Source organism: Palaemon carinicauda, chromosome 18 (assembly GCF_036898095.1).
Source record: "Palaemon carinicauda isolate YSFRI2023 chromosome 18, ASM3689809v2, whole genome shotgun sequence".
Lineage (NCBI taxonomy): Eukaryota > Metazoa > Arthropoda > Malacostraca > Decapoda > Palaemonidae > Palaemon > Palaemon carinicauda.
The window spans coordinates 108,170,249-108,185,416 of record NC_090742.1 but is presented as its reverse complement, the minus strand read 5'-3'; the positions used below and the strand labels follow the sequence as shown (position 1 = coordinate 108,185,416).

Genomic DNA, 15,168 nt, shown 5'->3' with positions numbered 1-15,168 from the left:
TTTGTTGAGTGTAGTTGGAAAAGTGTATGGTAGAGTACTGATTAATAGGATTAAGGATAAAATAGAAAATGCAATCTTGGAAGTACAGGGTGGTTTTAGAAGAGGTAGGGGTTGTAGGAATCAGATTTTTACAGTTAGGCAGATATGCGAGAAATATTTAGCAAAAGGTAAGGAGGTGTATGTTGCGTTTATGGATCTGGAGAAAGCATATGATAGAGTTGATAGGGAAGAAATGTGGAATGTGATGAGGTTATATGGAGTTGGTGGAAGGTTGTTGCAAGCAGTGAAAAGTTTCTACAAAGGTAGTAAAGCATGTGTTAGAATAGGAAATGAAGTGAGCGATTGGTTTCCGGTGAGAGTGGGGCTGAGACAGGGATGTGTGATGTCGCCGTGGTTGTTTAACTTTATGTTGATGGAGTGGTGAGAGAGGTGAATGCTCGAGTGCTTGGACGAGGATTAAAACTGGTAGGTGAGAATGATCTTGAATGGGAGGTAAATCAGTTGTTGTTTGCGGATGGTACTGTACTGGTAGCAGACACAGAAGAGAAGCTTGACCGACTAGTGACAGAATTTGGAAGGGTGTGTGAGAGAAGGAAGTTGAGAGTTAATGTGGGTAAGAGTAAGGTTATGAGATGTACGAGAAGGGAAGGTGGTGCAAGGTTGAATGGAGAGTTACTTGAGGAGGTGTTTCAGTTTAAGTACTTGGGGTCTGTTGTTGCAGCAAATGGTGGAGTGGAAGCAGATGTACGTTAGAGAGTCAATGAAGGTTGCAAAGTGTTGGGGGCAGTTAAGGGAGTAGTAAAAAATAGAGGGTTGGGCATGAATGTAAAGAGAGTTCTATATGAGAAAGTGATTGTACCAACTGTGATGTATGGATCGGAGATGTGGGGAATGAAAGTGATGGAGAGACAGAAATTGAATGTGTTTGAGATGAAGTGTCTGAGGAGTATGGCTGGTGTATCGCGAGTAGATAGGGTTAGGAACGAAGTGGTGAGGGTGAGAACGGGTGTAAGAAATGAGTTAGCGGCTAGAGTGGATATGAATGTGTTGAGGTGGTTTGGCCATGTTGAGAGAATGGAAAATGGCTGTCTGCTAAAGAAGGTGATGAATGCAAGAGTTGATGGGAGAAGTACAAGAGGAAGGCCAAGGTTTGGGTGGATGGATGGTGTGAAGAAAGCTCTGGGTGATAGGAGGATAGATGTGAGAGAGGCATGAGAGCGTGCTAGAAATAGGAATGAATGGCGAGCAATTGTGACGCAGTTCCGGTATGCCCTGCTGCTTCCTCTGGTGCCTTAGATGACCGCAGAGGTAGCAGCAGTAGGGGACTCAGCAGTATGAAGCTTCATCTGTGGTGGAAATGTGGGAGGTTGGGCTGTGGCACCCTAGCAGTACCAGCTGAACTCGGCTGAGTCCCTGGTTAGGCTGGAGGAACATAGAGAGTAGAGGTCCCCTTTTTTTGTTTTGTTTCTTGTTAATGTCGGCTACCCCCCAAAATTGGGGGAAGTGCCTTTGGTTTATAGATGGATTGATGGAGGAGAGCCTGTAGAGAGTTCATGTTCGCTGCTGCAACAGTGAAACATGAACCCAGGAAGCTAATATCTTCCAACATTTAGGGTAGAGACCTCTTTCCAAACGATGTAGTCAAAGAAGTTGTCGAGAAAGCCATCACAGAGAATAGGAACCTTCTCCAGAAGTGGGGCATCTCTTCAAAGAGGAAGTCTTCCCCGGATGTGGGTCCCCAACCTAAAAGGAAGACGAAAAAGTTTATACTTTTCCCTCGGCCTGCTCAACAACATCCCACAGTTTCTATGACCGCGGTGCCCCAGGTAGGCGGTCGAGGAGGTAAACCCTCCAATCAATCGAAGCAAGGAGACGCTTCCGGTAGGAGGGAGGCTCCAACAATTTCAGGATCATTGGACTTTCGATCCTTGGGCCCAAGGCCTAATCAAGATTGGACTAGGATGGAAACTAGACATATCCTCACCATCATTTCCTCAACTCTTCCAACACTTCAACACCGTATTAGAAGAGTATACCCTATAGCTCTTGAACGTACAGGTTATAAGGAAAGCAAAGTCCATCGAATTCCAGGGAAGGCTGTTTTGTGTTCCCAAGAAGGACTCAAGAAAACTCAGAGTCATTCTGAACTTGTTGCCACTCCACTATTTCATAAGAAACAACAAGTTCAGGATGTTAATCCTTCTACACATAAGGACCCTATTGAAAAAAGGGACGTTCACAGTCTCGATAGACCTGACAAATGCCTATTGGCATCTTCTAGTCAGTCGCCTCCTCTCCTCCTACCTAGGATTCAATTTTCAGAAGATAAAGTATTTTTCTAAGAGCCATACTCTTCGGACTAAACTTAGTCCCATGTATCTTCACGGAATTGGCAGACGCAGTCGTGCAACAACCACGCCTAGAAACTGTTCAGGTAACAAAGTACCTGGACGACTGGCTGGTCTGCAAGCATCGAAGGAAGTACTGTAACCCGGCTCCTGGAACTTCTGGGATGCAAAATCAACTTCAAGAAGTCTCGACTCTCTCCAACTCAAAGGTTTCAATGACTGAAAGTCCATTGGAACCTGAGGTCACATTGTCTCTCCTTTCTCTTAGGGAAGAAGAAGGAGATCGCAGGGTTGGTCAAGAGACTACGGTAATCCGACAGGATTTCAAGACGCTAACAGGAAAGAGTACTGAACTCTCTCCAGTTCGCAGCTGTGACAGACCCAGTGCTAAGAGCTTAGCTGAAAGATGCGTCAGGAGTATGGAGAAGATACGCATCAAGCGCTCGAAGAGATCTAAAATGACCAATATCGGCCTTCCTTTAATCACTTCTCAACCCACGGTTGAAGGTCAAGAGCCTAATGAGGACCGTGCCCTTGCAACCACCTCTACCATCGATGATCATCCACATGGATGCTTCGACGGAAGAATGGGGATTTCACTCCCATTGAAAGAAAGTCCAAGGGACTTGGTCATCTCTGTTCAAGGCCCTTCTCATCGACATTTTGGAAGCCATGGCAGTCCTTTTGACGTTGGGAAAGCTCTCCCCACGCAAATCAACCCTCATCAGGCTGATCTTGGACAGCGAAGTGATAGTGAGACGTCTGAGCCGACAAGGCTCGAGATCGTCCCAGATAATTTATGCGATATTAGCCATCCCTTGCCTAAAGAAACGGCACTTATCAGCAATTCACTTACAAATGATCCGCAGTGTGACAACAGAGGCTCTACTCAGGCTCAAGCCGATAGAGTCAGAATGGTCCACAGATGCAGACTCATTCTCTTCCATCTTGGAACAAATCCCGGAACTGCAGAACGACCTCTTCGTGACGAGCGTCATCAAGAAACTACCTCGATATGTAGCCCCATACGAGGACCCTCTAGAGGAGATAACGGACGCCATGTCCCTAGTTCGGAACAGATGGACCCAGAAATTCCTGTTCCTTCCATCCAATCTCCTACTGAAGGTTCTCAACATGCTGAGATCCCTCCAAGGAGCGGCAGCTCTAGTGGCTCCCAAATAGCCCAAGAGCTACTGGTCCCCTCTAGTGAGGGAACTGAGGCTGAGGCTGGCCCTTGTACCGAACCCAGCACTGTCTCAACGGGTTCAGAAGTTAACTGTCTTCGGTTCATCACAGAGAACCCAAAACCTTCATTTCATGATTTTCTCGCCCTAGCGGTTAAGAAAAGATTTGGGATCTCAAAAGGCAGTATAGACTTCTGAGAAGAATACAAGTCTAAGTCAACTAGAAGACAATATGAATCGTCTTGGAAAAAGTGGGTTGCTTTTGTTAAAGCAAAAGGACCGAAAGAAATTTCAATAGACTTCTGTCTGTCCTTTATCTACCTTCATAATCAAGGTCTGGCAGCTAACACGATAACTACGTGTAAGTCAGCCTTGACTAGACCTCTTCTATATGCCTTTCAAGTGGATCTAACGAACGAAATTTTTAACAAGATCCGAAGGCATGCGCTAGACTTAGACCTGCAGCTCCTCCAAAGCCCATTTCATGGTCTTTGGACAAGGTCCTACATTATGCTTCATCTGTAAACAATGAAGCTTGTTCTCTCAAGGATCTAACCCAGAAGATTATTTTCCTGTTCGCTATAGCCTCAGGGGTTAGAGTTAGTGAAATAGTAGCCCTATCAAGGGATGAGGGCCATACTCAGTTCACAGAAAGGGGAGAACTGAATCTCTTTCCTGTTCCAGCTTTTCTCGCCAAGAACGAGCTACCGACTAAAAGATGGTGTCCCTGGAGAATCTGCCCTCTGAAGGAAGATGTCTCTTCATGCCCAGTAGAGTTTCTAAAGGTCTGCCATCGTAGAACTTCAGACTTCAGGGGAGGACAGCTCTTCAAAGGAGAAACCTCAGGATGAAACTTATCCCTAAAACAACCGAGGGCAAAGCTCACCTCTTTCATTCGCAGAGCGGATCCTGACAGTACACCCGCAGGTCATGATCCGAGGAAAATTGCTTCATCACTGAACTTTTTTCAGTATATGGACTTTGAGCGTCTTCGCTCATATACTAGATGGAAATCGTCCAGAGTGTTCTACAAACACTACGCTAAACAAGTCCATGAACTGAAGCATTATGTGGTGGAGGCAGATAGTGTATTAAAACCTGTCATCTAGTACTGCGATGAACAGTTAATTGATTGGGACTATCAATTAGGGTGAAAAAGTGTTGACACTTCCAGTGCGATACCTTTTAAGTGAGTGTCACCACACTCACCACGGTGACACTAAGATTGTTCAAAATCTCAGGTATGGAATTATACAGATAACACTTGTGCCATGTGTACATAGTATACAGTGTTGATAGTATACAACATTTACAGGATTTATATTCGGAAAATTTATAAAAATTTTCAGTTTTAGAGTGGCACTCATCATTTCTAAAGGGAAGGAAAATATTTTATGTATACGTTGCATGTATGATTCCTTTAACACGTTACATTCGTTACACTCGTTTTTCCATTTACAGTGAGCCCTCTCTACTTCGCGGTTCGACCATCACGGATTCACCACTTAGCGGATTTTTTTCATAACCCATTTATACAAACATATCGCGGATTTTCCGGAAATTTCAAAAATACCGCGATATATGAAGACCCCAAATACGATATTTCATTACCTGTAATTCCATTAATACTGTAATTAGTAATATCTGCTCTTACTGATGGTTCATTGCATTACATATGACATATAATTCAGTACAGAAAGAAATAAAACACGAAAAGAGAATGTGATCATACGATAATTCAGTATACAGTACGTATTAAAATTAAATCGAAGATGAAACGCAAATCAGATGCAGTCATACCGTATTAGAATGGTGTAACGCTGCTGATGGCTACTACTGTACTACAAATGTAATGGATATGCATCTTTTCCATTAATCTTTTGTATGTATACGTACGTAGTACAGTACTGCATCCAATACAGTAATATTCTTTGTTGCAAAAATCACATCTCAAATAAGCGTATGACAGAGAGAGAGAGAGAGAGAGAGAGAGAGAGAGAGAGAGAGAGAGAGAGAGAGAGAGAGAGAGAGAGAGAGAGAGAGAGAGAGATCCAATAAAACACACAATAGGACAAGAAACAAAAGCAGTGATGAGAGAGAGAGAGACATATCCTATACCAAAACAAGCGTAAAATAGCGTACGTAAAGCTGTACTGTATACGTAGGGTACCTTGTATTTGAATTGGTAACTACTACGTAGCATATAAGACGAATTGTGATTGGTTCAAGCGCTGATAGATGACGAATCAGAACCCAAGTTTTGTAATCTAGCTTGTGATTGGTGTTTTGACCGCTTCTCCAACCTCCAGCATCTTTTCGCGCCCACTTCGTTTGCCGCTCTCTCGCCGTGTAGATGCTGCTACGTTATTGTGAACTTTAATCTGTGCTGTGCGTGACTGTTTTAAGTTGAACTTTTTGTTGAACTTTCTGTTTAACCCCTACTGTATAATGGATCCCATGCGTTTTGCTTCTGCTAAGGCTGGTAGTGAGCCTAAATGCCACCGAAAGATGATGACGATTGCTGAGAAGGTGACGCTTCTCGATATGTTAAAAGAAGGCAGAAGTTACGCGGCCGCAGCCCTCCATTTTGGAGTGAACGAATCCACCGTTCGCTACATCAAGAAGGCCGAGGCGAACATTAGAAAGACAGCTACCATCACCTTTAGCAGATCAGCGAAGCGAGTCGTTACCACGGGTAATAAAACGATTGTACGCATGGAAGGTGCTTTAGCAGTCTGGATTGCTGACCGCCGGAAGAAGAACATAGCCTTGGATACGAACACCATCCGAACCAAGGCTTTGAGCTTGTATGAGAATTTTGCGACAAAGGAACCTCAAGACGACGATGGCGACCATGCTGAAGAAGAAGATGATGTAAATGAACCTCAACCTGGGACATTCACTGATTCCCAGCCTCAGAAACAACGTTTTTTCCGCCAGCAAAGGATGGTTCGCGAAGTTTCAGAAACGCTTCGGCGTGAAAAGAGTTTCCCTGCATGGCGAGGCTGCTTTCGTTGACACTGCCGCTGCTGAAACTTACGCGAACGAGACGTTCAAGAACATTATCGCTGAAGGTGGATACAAGCCGGAACAAGTGTTTAATATGGATGAGACCGGCTTGTTTTGGAAGAGAATGCCGTTGCGAACTTTCCTGTTCAAAGAAGAAGCCAAAGCCTCTGTTTTAAAGCGTTCAAAGATCGCGTAACCCTCGTGATGTGTGGCAATGCTGCTGGATTTTTGCTAAAGCCGGGGCTTATTTATAAGTCGAAAAATCCTCGCACTTTGAAAAATAAAAATTAGAATCTCCTTCCCGTGTACTGGATGAATAATCAAAAAGCATGGACTACGAAGATGCTGACCTCCAACTGGTTCCACCAGTGTTTTATCCCGCAAGTCAGCAAATATCTCGTAGAGAAGGGCTTGCCATTCAAGATCCTTCTCCTTATGGATAACGCTGGTGGACACGCAACTGACCTGTCGCATGAGGGCATTCAGGTTGAGTTCCTGCCACCCAACACCATGTCATTAATTCAACCGATGGACCAGGGGGTTATCAGGGCGTTCAAGGCCCTCTACACGAAGAATACCTTGGCGGACCTCGTTGCATGTGTGGATGCTGACCAAGAAGATGAAGATGAAAATTTCAATTTGAAGGCGTACTGGCGGAAGTACACAATACCCACGGGCCTGCAGAACATTCAGAAGGCACTGCAAGAAATGAAACCTGCAACCGTTAATGCGAGCTGGAAGAAGTTGTGGCCCCAGATAGTTTACGACAACGAGGGATTTACACCGTCTGAAATTCAACACGCTGCAATACGCAAATCTGTGCAGTTGGCTGCTATAATTGGAGGTGACAGGTTTGGCGACTGAAGACGTCGACGAGTTGTTGGACTGCCATTCCCAGCCGCTAACTGACGCAGACCTAGAAGACCTGACGAAATCGGCCAGTGAAGAAGACAGTGAAACGCAGGAAGAGACCCAAGAAAATGTCGAAGAAACAGGCTTAACATTAGAACGGCTTGCCAAGTTCTGCAACCATGCGAAGGAGTTGAAAGAAATGTCGCAAGAGTGGGATGAGGATATGGTTCAGTCTATGCAATTCTGCAACAAGATCGATGACGACATGACTCCCTACAGGATGCTCTTCGAGCGAAAAAAGAAACAGTGGCAGTAACTTCCGATCACAATGTTCTTCCAGCCTCGCTAAAAAGAGCCAGTTCCTCCTGCTACTACGCCTTCGGAAGAAATTGAAGAAGTGTCCCAGGAAGAGGTTGAAGAGGTGTCCCAGGAAAAGACACCTCAGGAAAAGACACCTCCGTCTGAAGAGACGTAAAATACTATCATTGGCTGCACAGTAGAAGACATCATCAGCTTCATCATCATCATCATTTCTACTGTGCAGCAAATTAATCGCCATCATCATTCAAGTTTTTCTTCAACTTCTTTCGTGGTGAGTACAGTAACAATCTTTATTTTTTACTTTAATATTCTAACATTTTAATATTTGTGAGTGTTTTAGTTTAGTATGCATTAAGTTAAAGGGAAGGTTTTAAAAGTCTGAATATACATGTTATAACCTATCATATTTTTTTGTTTAAAATTTACATTTACTGTACGTACGTAAAACAACTCTCTCTCTCTCTCTCTCTCTCTTTCTCTCTCTCTCTCTCTCTCTCTCTCTCTCTCTCTCTCTCTCTCTCTCTCTCTCTCTCTTAAATTGTTTTCCTGCTTTGCTACGTATGTATTGTATGATTTTATATAGATACGGTAAATAATATTTGTAATAACATATTTTATAAAAGCTTTTACTGTAATATCATTATTTATCACTTTCATCATGTGCGTTAAATGCCTTCGTTTGTTTACTGAGCGTGGTTGTTTACTGAGCGTACTTTATGACGCCGTCGTTTCAGGCAGCGTCATAAAGAAAAACATTTCATTTGGAAGTCCTAAGAAAAATTAAGTAAAACATTGGTAATAACAAAATCAACATACTGTACTGAATAATCAATATAATCAATGCAAAAACTAACCTATACACAGATGTGTAAATGCGTTTGTTTCTTCATTATGATCAGAGATAAACGTGAACAAAACATTGGTTGCCATTTTTTATCGTGCTTTTTGGCGTGTTTAGGAAACGGATGATATAAAATCGCCTTTAATATTTGTGCCTGTTTTAGTTTAGGGTACTGTAGTACATGCATTAAGTGTTCTGTACATTAAAGGGTAGTTTGTTAACAGTACTACGTACAAGGGAAGGTTTTAAAAGTCTGAATATACATGTTGAATAAATACGTAAATATGGTGTCCCTACTTTGCGGATTTTCACCTATCGCGTCGGGTCTGAAACCTATCTACCGCAATAAACGAGGGCTCACTGTAGTCATTTATTGAAATAAATCTTTATTAGAATGTAATTGCATCCTATTTCGCCCTGCAATTTGCACATTATTATGCCAAAGTTCTCTTATTTATTTATTCAAGTAAACCTCATATCATTGTATGCTTACAAACAATGGTTATAGTTGACACTTATATTGTTCTGACAATATATACAAACTGTGAGACTGTTTGTATATCTGATGGATACTTATGGTTGATCATACAATATATGGTGACCTTGAGGCCCCTTTTCTACTATCTAGTACGAATCTTCCCAGCATGGGGCAGGAAGCACTAACATAGTCTATGATTAGTGGTAATAATGGATAACGGTAACGTCATTTGTCTCAATGGTCCAGACGACCATAGAAAAATTGTCTCAAGGTTAAGGCACCTATGAAAATCCACTGATACAGTACTTTCTATTAATTCTCTGGTAAACTTCCATCAGGACGACATGGTTGAGCCCAAAAAACGGATTTTGAGCGAAGCGAAAAATCTATTTTTGGGTGAGATAGACATGTTGTCCTGATGGGCCCGCCCTCCTTTTCTATAAAAAAGGCCTTGGCAGGATCCCTCCCGAAACTACTATATCTGTAGCACCATGCTCAATGCTACAACTAATAACCACCATCTTGAATATGGCACCAGCTAGATACTCAATAGTAGTATGGGAGAAAGGGTAACCTTGATAACAGCTCCTCTTCTATTTTTGCCACTCTTCCCCTCGAGGCGAAAACGCTATGCGGGGTAAAGATCGCTAGGTGTCGTATCAAGTATACGTCCCCTGATTATGCAATATCCTTCATAGAATTTTAAGGATATTCGCACCAGGAGGTAGAATTCTGGAGACCTAAAGGTAAATTCTCTGGGAATATCATTGTAGTTCAAATAACCCTTGGAAGCTACTTATAGGAACATTCCATCAGGAGGACAAGGCTATCTCACCCCAAAATAGATTTTTTGCTTCGCTCAAAATCCGTTTTGTATGCAGAAATAGCAAACAATCATAGCCAGTGAATTTTAGAAGATATCTTGTTGATCACAAAATGGGATTTTGCATAAAAACATTTTATTTTGTTACATTGGAATGTATTTATTTCTCAAAACACCTTCAACTATATTTGTAATTAACCGCATATACGGTCTATGATTAATTAATCAAAAATTGGGTTGTTATAGGCACTGTAATATGTGTATGAAAGATACAAATGTCTTAATGAAATTATATATTTTTCAGACTATATTCAGAGCTAAATTCTCTGCTATCACAGAGAAAGACATAAAAGCTGCCATGAATGCTTTAGTTGAGCCCAATGAAAATGAATCAAGGTCTGTGGATGCCCGACAAGAGCTTGATCTTCGTATTGGATGTGCTTTCACAAGATACCAGACAAAATTTTTCCAGGTATGTATAATTTTCATTGCTAATGATTTTGATGAGAGAGTTCAATGCACATCCTTATATAGAAATAAGATTGCAGCAAGTCTGTTTGAATTGTAAGGGTTGAATTCTCTGTTTTAAAGATCCACACAAATAGTTGCTGCCTTGTAACCAATGTCACTTTTGACCACCCTCTCTTCCAGTTGAAAATCAGTAGATAAAATTTAAAAATTTGAAAATGAATAGAAAATTTTGTATTCCAGGCATTGAAAATGTGTTTTGTTCCGTCACTGAATACAAACCAACATTATTTACAGGGGTTTTACTTTTGGCAAAGCTGAAAGACGAGCCATTAGACTTTTAGCGGGGGTTACCCACCCACCCGCTAGTTGGCGGGGTTGGAGGTGTCATCTGAGACATGAGTTTTTGCTGGCTGGCCAACATCAACCATATTGCGACAACTGTTTGGTACCATTGACAGTGAGGCATTTGTTAATTGAATGCCCCACATATAGTAGTGGGAGAAATAGATGTCTGTTTGAGGCTTGAGGTGAGGATGCCAGGTTAATCCTTGCCAAGATTCTTGGACATGATGTGTCCTACCATGCTGGGGGTATTTTTAGCTTTATTTCAGAAGCAGGTCTTCGGAAAGATATTTAAATTTAAAGGGGACGCTCTGCTATGCCATGCATTTTGTTTTTATTATTCAAAATACACAATTTCTATTTACAGTATGTTTTTGACATATGCAATACCTTCATCATATAAAAATTTCAAGTCATAGGATCAAAAACTTTTTTCTCACCTAATATGACACCAATTGCATTGAAAATCATACCATCAAAACTTTATAAATTGAATAATTATATATGTGACATTTTCGATTTGCCTTTTTTTTAATGATTTTTTTCTTAGTTTTCCTCGTCTAGACACAAAATAATCATGAAAAAAAAGAGAAAAAGGAAATTCAAAATTCTCTTGCACAAAAGTGTGCAATATTTATTCTTCTTTTCATTGATATCTTTCTAAAATTGAACAATAAATAAGTGAGAAAAGTGTACCTAAGTGTGAATAAGTGTTTTTGAGTTATGAGCATCCAAAGATTTGCTATAAATATTTGCTTTTTACTTAAAGAAATCAAGATATCATTATTATGATAACCTTACATTGTACTTTTATTGTTTATTCCTACATGAAGGCTCCCTAAACGAAATATTCAAACCCTAAGTTTACTAATACACTTGACGTTAGGGTATCATGAGTTGCCAGCGACCTCTCATTGTTGCCAGAGTTTTAGTTAGAATGTTCCAGCTTTGTACTCATTTTCATGTTTCCCTCTCATTTTGGTTCTTTTTTGTTGTTCTCTGCTTACTTTTTGTTCTTTTTATGACCTTAGTTAACATTGGCCTTGCTATAAAGTTCACGAGGACATTATGAAAACACAATTTACATACGAATTGCAAGTAAACAAATGCATGCATTATAACTTCTATACATCTTTGGAAACTCTGGCTGTTCTTCTCGTAGTTCGTAGATTGCGTTCACCAACCCTCTACCAATGCCTTCCATCTCTGCCAGACGTACGAGATTTCGAAACATAAGTGAAAAAAATCGCTATATATATTTGCAAAAATAAACACACAAAGACAATTCTGTCAAACTAAGTCATACAGATAACGCAGTAAGGATGACGTCATCATTTGAAGACCGCTATATCTGCATACATAGAAACAATAAAATGATTTTCGATTTTCTAAAGTTATGTCAAACACCATAGTGGACGGTCCCCTTAAGATGACATCTTTGATTTTATGGTTTTAATTGAATATTCTTTAATTGTTTAAATACTATAAATGATATAGGCATCAATAACCTTAGATGTCAGAATGACAGAAAATCTCGGATCAATCAACACATCAATTAGCATAATAATATCAATAGTTTTATTTGAAATACTTCTTTCATATTTTATTTACTTGTACTGCTGAATCGCATAACCTTAACCGGAGTTTTATTCATAATGGCGATGCACAATATTTTACAGTTTTTAGCTCTGTTGGGCTTGATTATAAAGCTTAAGTAAGTATTTATTATGGCTCTGTCAGTGAGTATTCAAAAGAGAGCTTGCAAAGAAACAAAAGATTTATATATATATATATATATATATATATATATATATATATATATATATATATATATATATATATATATATATATAGATATTTATATATATATATATATATATATATATATATATATATATATATATATATATATATATATATATATATATATATATATACATATATATATATATGATATAAAATATATTTATTTAGATATATATATGTATAATATAATATATATATATATATATATATATATATATATATATATATATATATATATATATATATATACTGTATATATATATATATATATATATATATATATATATACAGTATGTATATATATATATATATATATATATATATATATATATATATATATATATATATAATGTATATATATACATATCTATTTATATATATATATATATATATATATATATATATATATATATATATATATATATATATATATATATATATATATATATATATATATATATATATATATATATAAATATAGATATATATATATATATATATATATATAATGTAAATATATACATATCTATATATATATATATATATATATATTTACTGTATATATATATATATATATATATATATATATATATATATATATATATATATATATATATATATATATATATATATATATATATATATGGTGACAAGTTCTAGCTTTTTAAAAAAGAAAGATAAAAAAAAGTATACATGTATAGAGTGGCAAATGGAAGAGTGGTAGAAAGGGCGTTAATGGATTATGTGTTGATAACTAAAAGAATGTTTGGAAGATTGAAAGACATGCATGTGTTTAGGGGTATAGCTAACGGTATGTCTGATCATTTATTTGTATAAGGAAAATTAGTTGTAGCAAAAGAGATGGGGAATAGAGTAGGTGGATGTAAAAGGGAGCTAGTGAGGGTTAAAAAGCTAATAAAACTGGGGGTAAAAAGTAAATCTCAAGAAAGGTTGAAAATGGCATATGAAAAGTAAGAGTAAGAGAAACCGGTAATTTTGAGGAGGAGTGGAAGTTAGTGAAAGAAAATTTTGTTGGGATTGTTGTAAGTGATGTGTGTAGCAAGAAGTTTGTTGGAGGCAGCATGAGGAAGGGCAGTGAATGGTGGAATGAAGGAGTGAAGGTAAAAGTGGAAGAGAAAAAGAGGGCTTTTGAAGAATGGCTGCAGAGTAATAGTCTAGAGAAGTATGAAAGATATAAAGTGAAAAATGGTTAAGTAAAGCATAAGGTAAATGAGGCTAAGAGGGCAGCTGACCTGAGGTGGGGTCAGGGATTGGGTTATTCATATGAAGAGAATAAGGAAGGCTAGTTCACGAATTGAAGAGACAGTGAAAGATGGAAATGGAAGGTTGTTAAAAGGAGAAGGTGGGCGAAATATTATGAAAGTTTAATGAATGCTGAGGATAATAGGGAGGCAGATATAATTGCTGTTGCAGATGTTGAGGTGCCGCTGATGGGAGATGAGAATGAGAGAGATTGCAAGATAGGAAGTGAGGAGAGCACTAGATGAAACGAGAGTAGGAAAAGCATATGGTATGGATGGTGTGAGAGCTGAGATGTTGAAGGAAGGGGTGTGACTGTACTTGAATGGTTGGTGAGATTGTTTGTTATGTGTTTGTGTTGTCAATGATGCCGGTAGATTGGGTTTGTGCATGTATTGCACCACTATATAACGGTAAGGGAGATGTGCATGAATGTTGTAATTCAAGGAGTATTAGTTTGTTGAGTGTAGTTGGAAAAGTAAATGGTAGAGTACTGATTAATAGGATTAAGGGTAAAACAGATAATGCTATCTTAGAAGTACAGGGTGGTTTTTAGAAGAAGTAGGAGCTGTATGAATCAGATTTTTACAGTTAGGCAGATATGGGAGAAATATTTAGCAAAAGGTAAGGATGTGTATGTTGGGTTTATGGACCTGGAGAAAGCGTATGATAGAGTTGATAGGGAAGCAATGTGGAATGTGATGAGGTTATATGGAGTTGGTGGAAAGTTGCTGCAAGCAGTTAAAAGTTTCTACAAAGGTAGTAAAGCATATGTTAGGATAGGAAATGAAGTGAGCGATTGGTTTCATGTGAGAGTGGGGCTGAGACAGGGATGTGTGATGTTGCCGTGGTTGTTTAACTTGTATGATGATGGAGTGGTGAGAGAGGTGAATGCTCGAGTACGTGGACGAGGATTGAAACTGGTAGACGAGAATGATCATGAATGAGAGGTAAATCAGTTGTTGTTTGCAGATGATACTGTTCTGGTTGCAGACGCGGAAGAGAAGCTTGGCCGATTAGTGACAGAATTTAGAAGGGTGTGTGAGAGAAGGAAGTTGAGGGTTTATGTGGGTAAGAGTAAGGTTATGAGATGTATGAGAGGGGAAGGTGGTGTGAGGTTGAATGTCATGTTGAATGGAGAGTTACTTGAGGAGGTGGATCAGTTTAAGTAATTGGGGTCTGTTGTTGCAGAAAATGGTGGAGTGGAAGCAGATGTACGTCAGAGAGTGAATGAAGAATGTAAAGTGTTGGGGGGCAGTTAAGGTAGTAGTAAAAAATAGAGGGTTGGGCATGAATGTAAAGAGAGTTCTGTATGAGAAAGTGATTGTACCAACTGTGATATATGGATCGAAGTTGTGGGGAATGAAAGTGACAGAGAGACAGAAATTGAATGTGTTTGAGATGAAGTGTCTAAGGAGTATGGGTGGTGTATC

The 15,168-nt window shown here is 39.0% G+C and overlaps 1 protein-coding gene across 1 annotated transcript in view; it reads left to right on the top strand.

The window, feature by feature from the left end:
• Positions 1 to 9,561: 9,561 nt before the first annotated feature.
• Top3beta (topoisomerase 3-beta) overlaps positions 9,562 to 15,168 on the top strand; it is a 360,065-nt gene continuing 354,458 nt past the window's right edge. Inside the window, exons 1-2 of the mRNA XM_068391816.1 lie at positions 9,562 to 9,588; positions 10,161 to 10,328. Coding sequence (XP_068247917.1) covers positions 9,562 to 9,588; positions 10,161 to 10,328 — 195 coding nt within the window. The remainder of the gene's footprint in view (positions 9,589 to 10,160; positions 10,329 to 15,168) is intronic.